General features: G+C 48.0%; 9 protein-coding genes across 9 annotated transcripts; 5 read left to right on the top strand and 4 right to left on the bottom strand.

Annotated features, from left to right (window-relative positions):
• Window positions 1-98: 98 nt before the first annotated feature.
• Window positions 99-1666, top strand: BC939DRAFT_394572 (P-loop containing nucleoside triphosphate hydrolase protein; the record flags this gene model as incomplete). Its single annotated transcript, XM_051552166.1, has 7 exons — window positions 99-271; window positions 362-446; window positions 544-614; window positions 709-758; window positions 841-1099; window positions 1188-1347; window positions 1451-1666. The coding sequence occupies 7 exons, from the start codon at window positions 99-101 to the stop codon at window positions 1664-1666; spliced, it is 1014 nt and encodes a 337-aa protein (XP_051414663.1).
• A 65-nt stretch (window positions 1667-1731) lies between these two features.
• Window positions 1732-3404, top strand: BC939DRAFT_78291 (uncharacterized protein). Its single transcript, XM_051561899.1, has one exon. It carries the CDS (start codon window positions 1837-1839, stop codon window positions 3001-3003), a length of 1167 nt encoding a protein of 388 aa, XP_051414662.1. The 5' UTR covers window positions 1732-1836; the 3' UTR covers window positions 3004-3404.
• BC939DRAFT_78276 (uncharacterized protein) lies at window positions 3171-5276 on the bottom strand. Its single transcript, XM_051561898.1, has 5 exons — window positions 4126-5276; window positions 3866-3911; window positions 3663-3759; window positions 3517-3556; window positions 3171-3404 (listed from the first exon to the last, which is right to left on the bottom strand). The coding sequence occupies exons 1-5, from the start codon at window positions 5013-5015 to the stop codon at window positions 3338-3340; spliced, it is 1140 nt and encodes a 379-aa protein (XP_051414661.1). The 5' UTR covers window positions 5016-5276; the 3' UTR covers window positions 3171-3337.
• BC939DRAFT_444412 (uncharacterized protein) lies at window positions 5075-5491 on the top strand (the record flags this gene model as incomplete). The annotated part of the gene is made up of 1 exon (XM_051554674.1): window positions 5075-5491. A coding segment is annotated over one exon (192 nt), but the record flags the coding sequence as incomplete, so codon positions are not given.
• A 685-nt stretch (window positions 5492-6176) lies between these two features.
• On the top strand, window positions 6177-7539 carry BC939DRAFT_444404 (PIG-P-domain-containing protein). Its single transcript, XM_051554673.1, has 5 exons — window positions 6177-6345; window positions 6473-6588; window positions 6751-6823; window positions 6902-7020; window positions 7145-7539. The coding sequence occupies exons 1-5, from the start codon at window positions 6245-6247 to the stop codon at window positions 7399-7401; spliced, it is 666 nt and encodes a 221-aa protein (XP_051414659.1). The 5' UTR covers window positions 6177-6244; the 3' UTR covers window positions 7402-7539.
• Window positions 7527-8294, bottom strand: BC939DRAFT_444401 (uncharacterized protein). The gene is made up of 2 exons (XM_051554672.1): window positions 8213-8294; window positions 7527-8100 (listed from the first exon to the last, which is right to left on the bottom strand). Exons 1-2 carry the CDS (start codon window positions 8243-8245, stop codon window positions 7690-7692), a joined length of 444 nt encoding a protein of 147 aa, XP_051414658.1. The 5' UTR covers window positions 8246-8294; the 3' UTR covers window positions 7527-7689.
• Window positions 8295-9445: 1151 nt separating this feature from the next.
• On the bottom strand, window positions 9446-10057 carry BC939DRAFT_475082 (uncharacterized protein; the record flags this gene model as incomplete). Its single annotated transcript, XM_051558467.1, has 1 exon — window positions 9446-10057. The coding sequence occupies one exon, from the start codon at window positions 10055-10057 to the stop codon at window positions 9446-9448; it is 612 nt and encodes a 203-aa protein (XP_051414657.1).
• Window positions 10058-12298: 2241 nt separating this feature from the next.
• BC939DRAFT_421550 (putative PEP8-vacuolar protein sorting/targeting protein) lies at window positions 12299-14172 on the top strand. The gene is made up of 7 exons (XM_051553093.1): window positions 12299-12457; window positions 12543-12686; window positions 12803-12875; window positions 13059-13383; window positions 13494-13732; window positions 13833-13937; window positions 14043-14172. The coding sequence occupies exons 1-7, from the start codon at window positions 12446-12448 to the stop codon at window positions 14084-14086; spliced, it is 942 nt and encodes a 313-aa protein (XP_051414656.1). The 5' UTR covers window positions 12299-12445; the 3' UTR covers window positions 14087-14172.
• BC939DRAFT_444386 (arginine-tRNA-protein transferase) lies at window positions 14173-17265 on the bottom strand. Its single transcript, XM_051554671.1, has 9 exons — window positions 17039-17265; window positions 16687-16721; window positions 16514-16552; window positions 16299-16322; window positions 15831-16146; window positions 15557-15694; window positions 15123-15455; window positions 14501-15034; window positions 14173-14408 (listed from the first exon to the last, which is right to left on the bottom strand). The coding sequence occupies exons 1-9, from the start codon at window positions 17156-17158 to the stop codon at window positions 14301-14303; spliced, it is 1647 nt and encodes a 548-aa protein (XP_051414655.1). The 5' UTR covers window positions 17159-17265; the 3' UTR covers window positions 14173-14300.
• Window positions 17266-18943: the final 1678 nt, after the last annotated feature.

Genomic DNA, 18943 nt, shown 5'->3' with positions numbered 1-18943 from the left:
GTCGTAATTTTAAGGAGGCTTCTGACGATGAGGAAGATCCAATTCCTGTGCACGAGTCGAAGCAGCGTGGATTGGACGCATACTCTGTCCCTTCAGGCATGGGCCGCAACAAGCCAGCGGGTCGTAATGGAGGAACAAACACTGCCGGCGACATGACAGCTAAGATTCGTGTCTGTGTACGCAAGAGACCACTCAACAGCAAGGAGATCAACAAAGGCGAAAAGGATATGGCGACCGTTTTGGGACGCCAATTGGCCGTAGATGAACCAAAGTAAGAACTTTGCATAAGTGGAAGTGCCCTTCGCTGCACCGTACAATACCACCAAATCTAACACATGTCATCGTTTTCATCCATGTGTAGGGTTCGCGTGGATATGACCAAGTATATTGAGCGGCACAACTTTGTATTCGACGAGGTCTTTGATTCGGATGCGACAAATGAGGATGTGAGTCACGGATGGCTGCTTTCATTGTGGGGGAAACGATGATTTTCGTAGCAGTGGACTAATACTCTGCTTAATGGCGGCACGTATCACTTATTAGGTTTATAGGAAGACGGCCTTCCCTCTTGTCCAATACCTCTTTGAGGGTGGGAAGGCGACATGTTTTGCATAGTAAGCTCAACGTTGTTTGTACGAATCATGAAAGTCTCGTCTTCAGGATTGTCTTGACTGACAAAACGCCTTTTCATTTCAAAAACATCAATAGTGGACAGACTGGAAGTGGCAAAACGTTTACCATGTTGGATGACAAGCAAGGTACGCAGAAAAAAAAACTGTGCGCCATCATACGACATAAACAATGTGCATATCCTAACGCATGATGTTGGATGGAAACTAGGTCTTTACGTCCTCGCTGCACGCGACATCTTTGTCATGCTCCGCAAGCCCGAGCATTCGCATCTGTCAGCATACATCGGGTTTTATGAGATCTATCAAGGACATCTTTATGACTTACTGAATAGCCGCAAGAGGTTAAATCCCCGCGAGGACGGCAAGAATAATATTGTCATTTCAGGGCTGAAGGAATACGAGATCATCAATGTTCAAGGATTAATGCAAGTGTTCGAATACGGAAACAATGCCCGCAGTACTGGTAAGTGTCATGATACGATCTCATTTTGAGCAATGCACTTGAAAAAAATCTAAAGAAATGTTCTCACCGCACCTTATTGGATATTTAGGAAGCACAAATGCGAACGCGGACTCCTCTCGATCTCACGCCATCATGCAGATTGTGCTGAAAGACAGGGCAAGCAAATCGGTGGAAGGCAAACTGAGTTTTATTGATCTGGCAGGAAGCGAAAGGGGTGCCGATCGTGGCGAAACAGATGCCAAAACAAGGCATGTCCTTGTTGGGCGTAGTTGTTTCTCAACAAACATGGCGAATGCAGCACTTCGTCAATCATGCTTACGTACTTTTATTTCAATATTAACCTTTTAGATTGGAGGGAGCTGAAATCAACAAGAGTTTACTCGCACTAAAGGAATGCATTCGCGCTCTTGACCAAGACAAAAAGCATACGCCATTCCGTCAAAGTAAGCTGACTCAGGTTCTCAAGGACTCATTTGTCGGCAACTCTAGGACATGCATGGTTGCCACCATTTCTCCGAACAACTCAAACAGCGAACATACCCTCAACACACTGCGCTACGCTGATCGGTAAGTTTCTTTTTATTGGGACCACCTCTTTTTGGTATCATGGGCACTAGACGTGTTATGCTTTTTATCTAATATACGTCTATTTGAAACTCTAGCGTAAAAGAGTTGAAGGCAGAAGGCGGAGCAAAGAGTGCGCTTCAGGACCAGGGCACAACTTCTGGACAAGAAGAATATATGGATGATGTGGAGGGTTATGGAGAGGTAGACCTGGCAGCTAACGTGTATGACGACGACTACTTATCATCCGATGGCGAGAATGTGGCGGATGTAACAATCGACCTTCTCGAGGACGAAGAGTTTCCAGATATGCTGGATCAGGAAGAGATCTCCCATCATGCCCTTGCCATGAACACTTATGAGCACGAATTGGAGGATTCAAGTCGGAGTGGAGGCGTAGGCTTTAATGGCTATGGCGGTGATGTTCAGTCTCAACTGCAACAACAACCGCAACAGGTGCAGTTACAGCAACAACAGCAACAACAGCAGATACCATCACAGCGGCATATTGCTCAGCAGTCACAACACTCGCCATTAACTAGCGAACGGAAACTTTCTCGCGATCGGGAGCGCGATCCTTCACATGCACTTAAAGGCCGGAAGTCTGAGGCGTTCAGCAGGCTACCTATGCCAAAGAGCTTTCAGCAACATTCGTCAGCATCTGGCATTCCTACCCTCCAGCATCGCCATTCGAACTCTACCACATCTGGCCGCAATAATCCGCCCAATACCTCACCACCTTTGGGAGGCAAATCTCGAGAACCGAAGCCAAGTCCATCTGAGATGATATCGAGTCCTGGACCAGCAAATGATTATATCAGTCAGAAAGGAGGCAGCAGTGTATCGCCCATCGCTGTGAAGCAACATCCGTCTGTGAACACAAAGCATGGGCATTCTTCTTCTGCTTCCAGTAACAACAATGGGCCTATCAGCGCAGGATCCGCATCGGGTGGCGGCGATATGAATAATGTGAGCATGACCTCGCCTACGTCGCCCAAGGTGGCACTATCCTCGTCTGTGTCTTCTGGAACCGGACAGCAGAACGGCAGCAGCAGTAGCAGCAGTAGGAATTGGAGTACTGCAGAAATGGACGACTTTATACGCGAGCATCGTATTCAACTGCGGGACTGTGGCGAGCTCACAAAGAGGGAGACGAAGCTGCTTGCGAATGTGACCCTAGGCATGTCTTCATCGATCCATGCACAGACCACAGGGTTTTCGAACAACCGGGAGTCATTCATGAAGTATCTGGATGAGTTGGATGAGATTGTGGACGAGAAACTGATAACGATTGTGACAATGTCGCAGAAATTGAAGGCGTTGCGCGGACACGGACAGACGTGAAGCGGAGGAAGGAGAAAGCATTTTTCAATGGTGGTCATTATAATCAATAGAAGCATCCTTTCTGCATATTATCGCTAGCGCAAGAATCGTTGAAGTAAACTTAACGAGATACCATTCCACCCTATTCTCTCCCCCCCCCATTACCTCCACTACCACTACCGCCGTGTATAATTTACAAATGTCATATTTAACAACAACAATGTAGGTTTTCAAGAACCCATTTTCATATATTGAAATATTACTGAAAGACACAAACGACACAGGTAATGAGGATGAGAGAAGACGACCGAGAAGTGTAAGAAGTGCCGTTTTGGATGGTCGAAAAAAGAACAGTTTAGTTTTCCTTGAGTTCCTCCTTCAATAGAGAGACAAAGATATCTGAGTCTGGGAATGCCAATCGTCTATGCAGAGTAGTAAGAAAATAACAAGGTTAGCGTCTTGTTCCCGTTTCCGTGTACTTTCCAGCTGTTGCGTCTGCAGAGTCGATTTCGCGATGTAAACAAGCCTGCATACTTTGGAGGCGCACGCGCTTTTCCACTCCAGATCAACTTGTCTAGGAACACAGAAGGGAAGAAAGCAAAGAAGGGAAGCAATCAATGTCAGTTCCCGTGCTCTGAACGACCGACCTCAGTATCCATTTTTCCTATGCATGTCCTTACTCTTCGATCCGTTGGTGCTGAGGTAGATCTCAAACTTCTTGGAGTTGGGAACCACGTCCTCCTGAAGAAGCGCATGCGGGTAAAGATCACTGGCCAACTATGAAAAAAAAATAAACAATCACGACATGGGTGCGACAGATTGGCTTAACTTTTGCGTTCAGGGCCACCCGCAAGCAGGACTAATAGAATGTTCGTTAGCTCACCTCAAAGATACGCTTGACGTTCCTGTGATACTGTGTGCATGTCGTGCTGGATTGGTTGTTCGGACGGGAGAAAAAAGAGATAAAGTATGATCGTATCGAGCAGGAAGACGATTGATATGTTAAGACCAAACAAAAACGCAAAAAAAGAGAGAGAGAGAGAGAGAGAGAGAGAGAGAAAAGATGTCAGCAATACGATTTGCCGTACAAGATAACATCCACAATGACTTGGCATATCCAGCGTCCCGCAAGAAAGACCATACCATCTTTCAATCGTCAACTTGATTCCACTGAATCCTCCCTCGACATCATCCTCCGCTGCGCCTTCAGTCTTCGCGACTTTTGCCGTCGTCGTTGTCGATGCCTTCTTGGCAGCAGGTGCCGCAGGAGCCTCTTCCTTTTTCACAGTCTTTGTCGTTGCCGTTGTCGTTGGTGTAGCCGCTGCTGCTGCTGCTGTTGCTGCCTTCTTTCCAGATCCAGCTGGCCGACCACGCTTCCTTGGCCCCTCACTCGCAACCGCAACCGCAGCCTTTTTGTTGGTCGTTGTCGTATCGTTCTCGGTATCCACCTTACGTTTCCTGCCACGCTTTGCCGGCTCAGCCTTCACATCCTTCTCAGTAGTCATCGTTGTGGTTGCGGATTTGGGTTTGCGTCCACGACGTTTTGGGGGTTCTGTCGAGGTTGAGGTCTTTGGGGCGGCGGCGGCGGCGGCCTTGCGGGCGGCCAGCACGGTTTTGGTGGAACCGGGAGGGCGGCCGGGTTTGCGCTTAATGATGCCGTCAGTCGTGTTAGCCGCGTCGGTGGTGGTGGTGGCGGTAGGTGTGGCGGTGGGTGTGGCGGCCGCGGTGGCAGTGGTGGTGGTGGCTGAGGCTCTATTCGAGCGACGCGACGAGGTCGTTGTTTCGGTTTCAGCTTTGGTCATGGCGCGTTCGTCAAGGTCGAGAAGGCGGAGAGGAGTGGAGGAAAAGAAGGGAGAAAAGAAGAGAGGCGGGCGCGAGGATAAGAAGCGAGGAAGGAGAGGAAGGAGGGGGAGGGGAGGGGAGGAGAAGGAGGAGCTGACAACCGAAAAAGAAAAAATTGAAAACAAAACAACGATCGTCGGGTGGAAAAAGTGCTGAGAGTCAGGCTCAAATGTATCTTTGACACCACACATATATCTACATAGTCTATAGTCTATACTCTATAGTCGCTTGGCGCCTGGGGTTTCCATCCCTTCCATGGGCGAGGCTGCTCGCTTGCATCCTCTAGCTCGTCCTTGCCCTTGGCCATGTCCCACTGCGCTACTGCTGCTGCTGCTACTCCCCCCGACTTCTGTATACGGTCTTGCATCTTGCATCCAAGGGTAGTGCCCGTCCTTATCTACTGGTTGAAGCTAGAGCAGTCGTTGTTGATGGAGTAAATGGCTGCGAACGACGTTGCAAATGTTGTGCCCTGCCATAATATCGCGGTGTATGAAAGTGCCGCAGGTTGAGCAGTATAGCCTGCGGATCTTGACCTGTGCAACAGCTTTCTTGCGAAGGTTCTCTCGGTGCATTTGAGTGCGTCCTTTTTCTTCCGAAGGAAGGCCGTCGAGGTAAAGAGCCAAGTTCGTCTGGGTCCCAAGCTTCAGTATCTCTCGCTCGACAATACGATGAGCATCGTCCATAGAGTAATGATTATAAAGAGTTTGAGATAAATGGGCTTGTACTTGGATACGCTTCGAATCCTGAAGCTGATACGCACGTCACGCGTGGCAGAAAAGGAGGGAAGGAAAGGTCAGCTCACTGGTAACAGAGGAAGAAGACTGATGGAGACACGCAACACATCGCCAGGATCATTGTCAGGGCCAGGATCATCGTCAGGGCCAGGGTCATCACCATCACCAGGACCAGGACCAGGACCAGGACATGGGTCTTCTTCATCCTCAGGAGCACACTACAATCCCATCAACACCCTGGCCTCACTCCAACAGCGGCGATCAAAGCCAACCCACTTCGCACACCCGAACACAAGCCTGAACCTCGCAGCCCGATCTGCCTTTATGTCATGGGACGACTCTGAGTTTCCTAGCCCGATCGAGAGTACAGGGTAAAACCAGAACCGTTGCTCTTTTTGCAGCCTTGTTTGGCGTACTATCCATTCATGCCTCAGGAACACCTGCCGACCATGTCCTTAATAATTTGATCCGCACTTGTTTCTCGCCTGCCTAACGATCGACACTGTGCCTGGATCTTTTTTTTTTCTTTTTTTCTTTCTTTCTTTTCTTTCTTTCTTTTCTTTCTTTTCTTTCTTTTCTTTCTTTCTTTCTTTTCTTTTCTTTCTTTCTTTTCTTTTCTTTCTTTCTTTCTTTCTTTCTTTCTTCTTTCATACTTTCATTCTTTCATTCTTTTCTTTTTTTACAGGATGAAGAGGACAGCATCGTATAGCAGCTTCCTCTCCAAGAAAGCAATACCCTTTTACAAGCCGACAGTGCAGCATGCACGAGCCTTGAGTGGGCAAATCCAGTAAGCGAACACATCAGGATGTCCATGATCGCCTTCTTGTTCTTTCGCTGTCGTGGATACCATCTACAAATTTTACGAAAAACGGTTTTCCATGACGACCCATTGACTTTGGGGAAATGAAACGTAGACCACCGGACATATACACGACGCCTATGGACGATTCATTACCGACAACATTGACAAAAACACCGACATATGAGTACTACGGTTTTGTGCTTTATCTCGTCTCCGGGATCACCTATGGCAAGTGCATAATATCTTGGTCGTTTTTCTGCTCAATAAATATCAATGAAGTAAATAACAGGAGTTTGTTGGCTGACAAGGATTCTGTTCGTTCGTTCGTTCGTTCATTCGTTGCTTTGCCTGCTTGCTTTTTTTTTTTTTTTTTTTTTTTTGCCCTGACAGCAATGTATCTGGGATGGGCATATCTTCCAAAAGAGGTCCTAGATTCCATGGGTATTACCTACTATCCCAGCAAGTATGTCAAGATGTTGTATTGGACTTCCGCAGGCTGTACAATCTTTGACACAAAACACTGATAAGATGTCTAATTTAGGTACTGGTCTCTGGCGCTACCGATCTGGCTATTCGTGCTGATCATCTATCTCTACATCGCGTTTTTCGCCATTAACTTGTATAACACCGCACCCTTCGATTCCTTTCAGACCATCACAGGCAAGGTCCTTCTCTGAATTACATCTTGCATTTTCGACACTGTAAAAATCAGTAACTCTTTTTAACCTAGCACACTCCAACACTCTTCTTAACTTCTTAGTGCTTTTTTTTTTCCCTTCAATAGACGAACACGCGAACCCATTCCATACGATGAACTCGGCATCGTCCATGACGGACGATTTTGTACCGGACTTGATGGATATCCCGATTGGGATGGTGAATGCGTGTCTATACCAGCATATCGAGGGTATTTCCGATGAGGAGGAAGAAGGCGACGAATTCGATTTCAATGAAGACGACGATGACGATGTGGATCGTGATGATGGGTCGTATTTTGACGACGCGAACTTGAGCGATTGGGACGATCCTGCCGAGATCTGAGTCTGTTCGGAAAGTCTGCAGAGTCAATGCTCTAGTCTTGGTGTGAAACCTCACTTTTGTAATAAAATAAAATAAAAAAAAAGTGAGAAATGAAACCTCCTGCTCGTTCTATGTCTTTGATCCCTGCTCAAGATATCGTTCTGCGACTTTTTATGACCGTGCTTTTTCATTACTCGGGGGCCACAGCTACGCTGCATCCGTCGATTTTAATGGGCAAGAAAAAAATATATATTTTCTGTTTCGGATCTAGATTAAATGTGGTAATACAAAATTTTGCCGGTGATCTCCTTAGAAGGAAGCCATGATCATATCATAGGCGATCTTTCCGGTCAAGGCCAACAGACCGATATCTCCAATATGTCCCCAGACACCCATCTGACGCTTGGCTGGGTCACCACTGGTGTATCCGACACTGTAAGCCATACGACCCAACATCCAGACCGAGCCCAGGGCGGGGGCGGCAATGGGGTAACGGAGACCAGCGACCAAAAGCGAAACCAGGTAGGGGGCAAAGCCCTCGAGGGTGTTCTGGTGGACACGCTGCTTGCAGTTGAAGATCATCTTCTTCTTGTCCTTGCGGGCCTCGGCGTCATCGGCGTACATGTTGGGGAGGGGCACACCTGCGATCTGGCGGTAGCTGCCGACCTTGAAGCCGAGCGCTGTAACGAGGATGGTCGAGGCGACCGAGACGGCGAGAGTCTATTAGGAGAGTGAGATATAAAGTGAGGGACGGGGTTAGTTATGGAATGCCGTGAGGGTCACTGGATAAGCAGCGTGGGAAGAGAATGCATAGAAAGAAATCGATGCATACATAGCCGTATTGGTTGGAGATGTCGATAATCATTTTTAATGTATGAAGAAAAGAGTGTGAAGAAGAGTATGTGGGTGAGGTGTGTGTGGGTGAAGGGATGATCTGTCTTTTTATACGTTTGCTGGCTTGTCTTCTGTTTCTACAGCCTTCGGTCGTTGTGCATCGGATCGATCTTGTATGTGAGAGCACTGGAAATGAGGATGACGAGTACAACTTCTTGCAGCTGTGGATCGTGGATCAGAACGGGCTATATGCCTTTAAACATGAATCAATATAGTATCATATCATGGTCATACCATACCCTGATGCCCCGAGAACATCTTTGCTGTCCCCCCTCTCCCGCTCAATCGCCACTCCCCTCTATCTCATTGGCACAAAAGGCTGGCTCCCCAGGTTGGCCCCCAGGGTTGGCTGACGACTTATTCGTCAGCAGCCAACGCGTCCTTTTTTTTTGTTTTCGATCGCTTTTTTATTTTTTCCACAAACCAAACCTTATTCCCAGAAGGCCGTGTCGATTAATCCTGGAAAAGGGAACGCTAGTAGACCAGCACTTCAAGGCCTCACCAAGGCCGCCGTTATGCTAGCTCCATACTTCCTAGGAGGACCAATAAGAACTAGGGCATCAACAGCTTTGACATCGACCACAGCATCGACCAAATATGTGTCACTGCCCCACGCTACTTTCTTGGTCTGAAGTGTTTCGTGTCAGAGACACGCACTGGCCAATCGCAATGGCCTCCCCTCTTTCCTCTCTCTTCCACCCCTCACTCCATGCAGAGATAAGACCAATGCTTGGCCCCTACGATTCAACAATGCGTGATAGGTGACATAGCATGCACCTTGCATGCGCACCTTGGACTGCCGTTGGACTCGGACCGCTGGTTTCTTTTTGGTTCAGCATTGCAGTCGGCCTAACATGACGCTATCTTTCAAGGCAGATCTATCGTAGATACATTTTACACATCACTTTTTTTTTTTTTTATTAAGGTATGTACAGTTGATGACACATAGCAGATAGATGAATGGAGATGTACGAGGCGTGGATAACCCAGCATCGGATATAGTACAGATAGAAAGTGCGAGATAAACCTGGGAAGCGAGCTACGAGGAGTGTAGGCACATGCACTTGTTGAACAAGAAATGCCTGTTACACTACTTGTCTTCATTGTCTGGGTCATCCTTCAATCAATTCACTCGCTTGTCTGTCTTGATTTGCCTTGGCTTATCTCGTCTTTACAGGCGCAGCTCCCGGCCCTCCATAATGGCCGGCTCATGTTGGCCCGCGGCCGCAGTCGCACCCTTCTCGTTCTTGGGTGAAAGAGGCGCCTCGTGAGACTGATGTGAGCCCGAGCTCACGGAGCGAGGCATGACTGGAGGTCGGACCACTCCATCACCGTTCGAGTTGGTGTGGTGCAGCAGACAGGGGTTCGAAACCGAAGTACGTCGACTGAGTAGCACCCGCGGCGAGTTACCCTCTGCAGTACTGTGGGACTCTGGTTTTGTGGGCAGCTCTTGAACGGGTGAAGCTGTTCTGGCCAAGGAAAAGTACGAGTGTCCTCCAAAGAGGTGGACACCGCTCATGGGCAAGGGTGAGACGCGACCGATATCTTCATGGTTTTGATGATGATGTCGATGGAGGAAATGGCCAAGGACGCCGGGCTGGAGACGAGGTACGTCTGACTCGAGCCCCGAGGATGCTCGACGGAGATGGGCGTTGAGCTCGGATCCATAGCCTTGGCAAACGCCCTCGTTCGGTGCCTTTGGAGAGTGCAGAGGCGAGTCTTTGGAGTAGAGGACATTCTCGGACTTGGGTCCGTTGTCGTATGCTTGGGCAAAGAAATCCATTGTGGTTGTAGTTATGGTTGCTGTAGTTGTGGTGGTGGTGTTGTTTGCCGTGTTGATGTTAGAGGCGGGAAGAGGAAAGAAGGGAGGGGTGAGAGAGAGGCGAGATGCGAGAGGATATATATCAGTGTGAAGATCGAATGGATATGATGAATCAAGGACCCGCTGTGGGCCAATGCGTCCTTTTATCCTTTTTTTGGCTACTGACGCCCTCTTCTCCTCTTGCGCTGAATGGTGGAGGAGGAGGGATTGGTCTGACTGGCAGCTTGTTGGCGGCAAAAGCAAGACTGAAACATGGGGAATGAGCTGGCGGAAGAAGTATCTCGGGTAGGGCTGTAAACAGCTGGTCCAGCTATCCTGACTCCTATATCTTGATAGTCCCTCCCAAAATACAATGCCAAATCAACTGTGAGAGGTACAATGGGCCCGCCTCGCTCGGGGTATTTTTTCAATCCCAGGCCTCTGATACCCTAATGAGGGAAGGAGGCCTGCTCCACATCCGATCGTCAAATCGACTGCACATCCGATCTCAAAAGCCTCTTTTTTTTGCCTTTTTTCTTTTTTTTCTTCTTTTTTCCAGTGGTGTTTATAATGAATATGATGATTCACTGCAAGTGTGCACTGTGTAAATGCATCGAGAGTACAATGAAGAAAATAAAATAATAAGAGGGTCCCTTCAGCTTTTGTAAATCATCATGTCGCCCCTCTGTTTCTATCCACCAGCACATCTCGTTATCGGGACATCGACACCCAGCTGAACCTGAACATGAACCCGATCCACAGATACACTTCAGTGCTCCCTTTTCCAGCAGAAAAACAAATCACCAATCGGCAAGGCCTAGAGGCGAAAATAATGCTGCATGTTAAAGAGAAAGACGTTGAAGAGGGCTGAACGGCCTTGATTCTCGAGGGAAGGGGCAAAGGCGATTTTTTTTGGGCAAAATGAAAAAAAGAGCGCGTGCCACACGTATTCGAGATTCAGGGTCTTGTATCCCATCGTGAGTCACTTTTCCAGGGAGCACCGATCTGTGTTCTGCTCAGCCCAATGTCCAGCCGGGGTCAACGGCGAACGACCTGTGTGATATGAACGGAAGAAATGCAGAGAGCTGGGACGTTCAAACATGCCTTTATATGTCACATCATTAGGGACAAAGAAAAAAAAATATGGAGTGGTGTGGCCACCCGATATTGAAGCACCCATGTCGCGTGCCCCTTATTCAACGAACCATTCCCGTGCGCCCAATTAACCAATATCCTCTTGAAGCAAACAAAGGATTCAGATGCCAGGAAGTATGCAAGACATAACAAGATCAACTCCTGCACCATTCGCTGAGCGAAAAGGAGAGATAGAAAAGGAAAGAAAAGAAAAAGTCATGGAGGTAATGAGGATAAAGAAAACGAACACGAGATATTGTCCTGCAAAGGGTGCGATGTATCCATCCGATTGAAAACTTTTCTTACGAGCCTCATCGGTCCATGGAACAACTGTTCCTAATTTTTGTCCCTCAGCATCGTTGCAAATTATCGTCATAGGCGCAACAGTTCAATTACAGTCATTGACAGCGCCACGCGTCCCTCCAATCCTGCCCATCCATGACCGATACTATCTATGCTGGATTTCTCTTCCTTGAACTGGTTGTGCTGATCCGTATGCTGTTATAGTCCAGCGAAACAACTGCGGTGAATGAATATGAGCAGTGGATAGGTTCCATGAAGCATAACATTGGGAGATCCATGAAAGAATAAGAAAGAGCACGAAAGATAGGAAAAGCGTCCAATTCATTCATGGGAACTGCAACACACCGCCTTCACCCTGTCAGATCTCTGTTCGACTCTCATCGTGTCCTTTTCATAGGATATTGCATAGCAATAAAATGAAGGACGCTCGTCGTATGTGAAGACTATCATCAACCAGGGTTCGGTAGTGGTCAGCTTTACAAAGGCGAAGGGGATATCCGTGGACACGAGACAACTCTGGCGATAGTTATGGATAGAATCTGTGTTTGCTTTATTGTTGTGCCTGTCTGACGATGTCCATGAGTGTCCATGAGCGTCCATGAGTGTCCATGAGTGTCCATGAGTGTCCATGAGTGTCCATGAGTGTCCATGAGTGCTGAAGAGCGATGGCGTAATGTTACTAATGAGATGATGATGAAAACAAAGGATCAAGACAACGAGAGGTTTGCCACCAAGCAGATAGACGTCACATTTCCAGGTCATTTGCCATGCAGCCGTTGCTTTGCACTACCCCTTCCTCTCGCGTAAAAATTGAGAGAGCGACAGGGGCTCGCAAAAAGGCAAGTTCCCATTCACTTACTTCTTTTCCTCATTCCTCCTCCCCAACCTCGTCTTACTCCACACTGCAGACAACCTCCCTTGACAACCCATACCATGTCAGTAGCAGTAAGTGGATCAGACCAGCGGTTTTTTCACTTTTTTTCCGTGTACTTTTTTCACTGGGCTAACCATGATACACACATGTCCTAAGAATCTTTTTGGTTTCTCAGCACCGGTCGATATTCAAATCGCCTTCAAGGGCGAGGAGAACCGGAAGATGGTCGAGGTCAAGGTCGACAAAGACAGGAGGGAAAAGTTCCCTCTCTACTTTGATGGCGAGAGCGTTTCAGGAAAGGTCAGCAAAAAAAAAAAAAAAAAAGGCGTATCCATGCCCAAAAGTCTCTCTTTCTTCCAAATTGCTCTCTCACAATATGTTTTCTCTGGCTTCCCTCCCCTCTGACGGTGCTATAGATCCAAATCCGTGTCAAGGATGGCAAGAAACTGGAACACAACGGCATCAGGGTCGAATTTGTCGGCAACATTGGTAAACAACCAAACCCTGCAAACTGTCAACTCAGAGACCCTCTCATGGAACGTGGGGGGCTCGGTCGGTCACAGACACAGCAGTTGCTCACGCGCTCTCTTCCCTCTTTTTTTTTTTTTTTTTTTTTTTTTTTTTCTCTCTCTCTCCCCTCTCATGACTGATATTGATGTTGGTGCTATACAGAGTTGTTTTATGATCGAGGAAACCACTACGAGTTCTCGTCCTTGCAGCAGGACCTCGCTGTGCCTGGAGAACTGCGCGCGAGCACGACCTATGACTTTGAATTCAAGAATGTGGAAAAGATGTACGAAAGCTATCATGGAATCAATGTCAAGCTGCGATACTTTGTCCGGGTGACGATCCTCCGGCGTCTCGCAGATGTCGTCAAGGAGCGCGACATCTGGGTTTACTCCTATGTCATGCCCTCCGAGAACGCCAACAACTCGATCAAGATGGAGGTCGGTATCGAGGATTGTTTACATATCGAGTTCGAATACAACCGATCCAAGTACGTCCTTCTTTGTTATCCTTTGTTATCTTTTTTTTTTTTTTTTTTTTTTTGCTTTGCTTTCCGGCTGGATATGGTTCCCAATACTGATTCGCAAACCTTTGATATAGATACCATTTAAAGGACGTTATCGTCGGCAAGATTTACTTTTTACTTGTCCGTATAAAGATCAAACACATGGAACTGTCCATCATCCGTCGGGAGACCACAGGTGCGGCACCGAACCAGTACAATGAAAGCGAGACCATTACCAAATTCGAGATCATGGATGGTGCCCCTGTCAGGGGCGAGACCATCCCTATCCGCCTCTTCTTGGGCGGCTTTGAGCTCACACCGACGTTCAGAGAGGGTATGTGGGCGACTGCACGTCAGGACCAAGGACGGACACGTTGATTATGAAAATCATTCAAGGGCTGACATTCTATCCATTGTTGTTCCATTGATACTAGTCAACAAGAAGTTCTCGACGAGGTACTACCTTAACCTCGTGTTGGTCGATGAAGAACATAGGCGATACTTCAAGCAGCAGGAAATCACGATCTTCCGTCGACGAAGTAGGTTACAATTTGCACAGCAGGCTAATTTCTTCCTAGACAGTGCAACAATGATCCCCTACTGACCATGTCTTTTCTCTCTCTCTCTCTCTTTTCTTCTTATAGTCGACGACGGACTAGAGCCAGAAGAGGGCGAGGACGACTCATAAAGTGAAACGAAGCATGGAAGCACATTTTGCATTGGAACCGTCGTCAATTGTAAAGACTGCATTGTATCATAACGATAGTCCTTTTATTGTTCTTAAATAAAAGGCGCCTTGTGGCCAAAATCGCGCTGTATCAGTAAAGGGACCTGCATGGTATTATCGTTGTTATTAATATTATTATTATTAGAATGCTGATCTTTGCATGGGGGGCTATCCTTTACTGAGCAAAGATAAGCATCCTAGGCGCCAGGATAGGTCCGACGGCAGCATAATACTCCCGCATAGCCTTCGATACCTTCTCGTCAGTCTTAAAGGCCTCAAAATCCTAATTAAATAGTTCGTTCCAACTGTGAGTTAGAATAAAAGAATCCATAATAACAATAATAAAACATACGCCAGGAAAGCATGATTCCTTACCGTAAGCATCATGGCCTTGTCTCCCTTGAACAAAACGAGCTGTGCTAGGTCCTGCTCCGATACATCATCAGGGTTCATCATGCCTGGGAGTGGAAGTGAGGACATGAGAGGAGGGGGCGTCAACGATGGCCGTTTGCCGCCACGCGTGTACTCTGACGGCACAGGCGATCCATCCTGAGGCCTCTTCCTGCTCCTATACCCTTCCTCATCATTGCTAACCAATCCTGATCCGTGGCCATGTTGCTGCGGCTGTACCTGGTGCTGCTCACGGATGTCTGTTACCTCAATACCCGCCGTCGGTGATCCCGTGTCCATTGGGCAAAAGTCGGCCAGCTCGTGCTCAGTGGGTTTCACTGTTGTCGCCGCAGATGAATTTTCCCTCGTCGTCTTTTCACGCGCTCTCTTTTCGGCGGCCATGGTGATCAAGAGTCCCTTGACCCTGGGGTTGAAGAGTTCGGATGCGCTAAACGAGAAATAACGCTTCGACTGCAGGAGGTGGATGCATCTTTCGAATGGTACCCATCCGTAGGTTTCCTATAAAGTCATGCATTCAACGAGTTCAGTATAACTGTTCCAAGCGCCACTTCGATAAGCAATAGAGCCTATGGTACTCTTCACATACCGGGTCCAGGAGGTAAGAGGGGTGATATGTGGCCTTGAAATGGGTCTTGGGAGCAGACGATACATAATGTCCCATGGTATAGTATTCCATTGCCTCAAATCCTGGGATAGCTTTGATCTCTTGCACGAGCGCAATCTCTCTCAACGTGCTGTATCTTCCGAGAGACAAGGTCGACAGCGAGGGATCATAATAAAAATGGCCAGATGAGATGCAGCGAGGAAGGATGTCGAGGACAGACACGGCCACCAGCTTGCCATCGATGTAGTAACAGTGATGGTACGTGCCAAAGCCCACAAATCCATGGCGTTCATGCTCTGGAATCGTAGTTTCGGTCTAATAAGTATAAAAAAATAATTAAAAAAAGGCGCGTTAGAACATTTACAAAAAAAAAAAAGACACCGATTTCTAGATCCATTAAGACACATCGTCGTTACCATGAGCGGTGTGCGTGTGATACTGCCATCAAAGGACTCTCGCGACAGCATCGATGAAGGAACTCGATGGATCTCTTGCTGATACTGGCAGTACAGGTCATATTTTTCCTGCGTAAACGTCGCCGGTTCCAAGACGACCTGTTAAAGCGCACAGAACATGTTGAGACGAGTGGGCGTACAAAAGTTAAGGCCTTATGAAATCCTGTCACCTTTCTGCCCAAAAAAGAATAAAATGAAAGAACCAGCAAAAAAAAAAAAAAAAAAAAAAACGAACCTTGAACTGCCTCCAATCTGATCTTGTCTCTATCTTATCCATATCTGCCGCATGAATGTTCTGTACAAAATCCGCATGCGCACTCTCGCTCCTACAGCTGCCGAAAGGAGGCGAGATGGATTTCCGGCGTGCGCCATGCCCAGCACTAAGTGCAGGTTCGGGACTAGGGCTGTGCTCTTCAGGAGGGTTCGTGTCCTCTCGGGCCATGCTCTCTCTCGAGATCTTAAGAGGCACATATTGATTTTTGATAAAGCGGTTCAGTCGGGCTACAGTCCGTCTCTGGCCCTTGGACGGTGTGAACTTGGATGTGTTTAGACTATTGAAAATTGAAGGGGATAGAGAGAAGGGACAAACCGCGCGGGTGCATTATTGGTTAAGGTATAAATATAGACAAAGCGACGGGGGCGTACAACAGAAAAAAAAAAAAAAAAAAAAAAAGGTTCAATTGCGGCGGTAGTCCTGGCTTACCGAATGGTATACTGGCGACAACAGCTGTGCAATCGTTGGAGAGAACAAACGCATGAACAAGGAACGAACAAGTGGTTGTTAATACTAGACCCCCCTTTTTTTCTTGTGCAGAAAAGTGCACATGCGGCGAGCCTCGGTCGGTATTGGATCGCCCAAAAATGCAAGAGTGCCAGGTGTCCTCTCTCAACCGCGACAAACGGGGCGCTGTACTTTACCTATCTCTGAGGTTCGGCAGGTACAGATAGAGGCCGAACCTACAAAGAACCGACGCAGAAAGTAATGACCAAAGAAAACAGAGGGATGTCAGTCTCTTCAGCAGTAAATGTCGGTATTCCGTGCTTGGATGGGCGGGCTTATTATGAAACAATAGAAAGCAAAAGAAATTTACCGTCGCCAGCCCTGGTCCAAAAGGTCTTGATAGTCCTAAAAGATCGCCGATCGCCAAATGGAGCAAATGAACATAGCACGGCAATGGCCAATTGGGCACGGTTAATCGGTCGTATCAATACGCGTCGTCGACCATGAGAGAGGGGATGCCGTGAATGTTCTGCGAGGTGGAGTTGCGCTGCTGGGAGACAGGAGCCATCGATGCCCAGAATTTCAAAGGTCACAAATATGTTCTCCGCACAACGCGCTCTCTTGTCAAAGTCCAATGAAGCCAGGAAGAGGGTAGGGGGGCAGAAGGAAAAGGTCGTCGTAATGTGGGTGGGTGGGATAACGAGGAAGTTCGCGGCGCGTACCTTGCACGTCAATCTGTAGGCGAATGCGCCGTAGACATGGGCCGAACTCTCGCCTCCACAGTAACCGCATGAGGCGATGGTAAACCCAACGGGCTTGATGATGCTGTAAGACTCTGACATGTGTGCAATGGGGTTCGAAGCGAATTGGAATGTGTGGTGTGTTCAAGTTGCATGGAGTATGGGAGAAAGGGGCAAAAGAGTATAGAAGCCTATTTTCATCATTACGCGCGGATGGGTGGAAATAAAGGATTCCATGGGTCATACAGCTGCAAGGTGCCCCCGGAAACATCGCTGAGCACCAGCAGCAAAAACAAAGACTTTGTCTTTTTACATTACAAATGGATGCGAGAGTTCATGTTACATACGATCGACTACAGTAGGCCGCTGTTCACAGTGCATATCATAATTGCACCCCGAAGTACTTTGAGGTCTTTATTTCCTATCACCGTAATATCTACGCTTGTGCTCAAACCAAATGGTCCGTGATTCAATTTCGCGTTTTTGGAGGTTTGTCGAATCATTGCCCTAAACAATGGAGAGACTCCCCAGAATCCACACCAGTTCTGTGGCTCAAAGTATAACGCGCATAGTCGAGTGTGATAATGCCTCTTTGATACTATTTACCTGACTAGGACATCCTACGAATGTCATCTATTTTGATATTCTCTATCTCAATTACAAATGAGCAGCCCAAGTTTAGACTGTGTGTAACATGACCGATTACGGAGGGTAGCATTTTATGCATCGCAGCAAGTGAGAACAAGAACGCAGAGATCGAGTTCAAGCTCGAGCTGTATATTTGATCGCTTTGATGAGCAACATATGGAGTACGAAGGAAGAAAGATAAAAGAAAGGACGTTGATATCAAACTAAAAAAAAAAAGTTGTATTTCATTATACAGATGGATCTGATGCGCACTATGGAGGACTATTCATCTAGTACAGTGGGGCCTCGTATGCACTCAGTCGTTCACGAGAAAAAAGGGTGTTGCTGCATCGCGGGATGTGGAGTGGGCTGTGCTCTACGTCGCTGGAGCAACAGTTGCTGCTGCTGGTATCGTTGAAGCTTCTGGCGATGTTGCTGAAGCTGCTGGCGTTGATAAGGATCCAACATCGCTGCACCACTCGAAAATGAGGACTGCAGATGTGAAGGTAAGGACGCAAAGGTGACCCCAACCTGTGCCGCTTGATAGCCTACATCGCCGCCGCCAGGGTGGCGACTGGGCGGATAGGGTGCACCGACAGGAATCGGACGTGACGACGTCGCCTGCATCTCATAGAGGTCTGCTGAAGACATCGTGGACCGCTGTGGTATTGACATCGACTTGACCTCGGGGACAGCGGAGCCAGTATCGCCCCAGGAATAAGGGGAGGGCGGGTGGCCGGGACTCAGCCGACGAAGGTTCACGTCTAGGCTTGGTATGGGAGGATGATCATCCGAGGTTGGAAACCGTGTTTGCGGACGGGATACGGCGCGTTGATGATGCTGGTGTAGTTGCTGTTGCTGTATGAGCTGGTGATGATGATGATGATGATGAGGATGAGGATGAGGGTATGGAAGGCGTTGCTGGGAATGGACTGGCAAATGATGCTGGGACTGCAACACGTACGGCAATGACTCGTGTGAGAGTGGCACGTATGAGAAAGATAGGGCGCGTTGGCGGTAGGACTGGTGCTCAGATGGGCCGCGCAGAGTCTGGTACGGGGTCCCAGGGAGCAGATGAAACCCTAAATGCTGCTGCTGCTGCCTGCCCGCAGGCACTCCGTCTGTTGTGGTCTTGTTACCGCCTTTCGGACGGCCTCTGGGCTTTGGCACGGCATCGCGGCAGTTGTTGGCCTTGGAGGGATGCTTGAGACAGTTCTGGCAAGGCCTTCCGTGGTCACACTTGATGTGGGACCGCTTGCA

Source organism: Gamsiella multidivaricata, assembly GCF_025024155.1.
Source record: "Gamsiella multidivaricata strain RSA 2152 chromosome Unknown BC939scaffold_16, whole genome shotgun sequence".
In the NCBI taxonomy this organism is placed as follows: Eukaryota; Fungi; Mortierellomycota; class Mortierellomycetes; order Mortierellales; family Mortierellaceae; genus Gamsiella; species Gamsiella multidivaricata.
The sequence above is the reverse complement of the archived record's forward strand: the minus strand, read 5'-3'. Positions and strand labels throughout refer to the sequence as shown.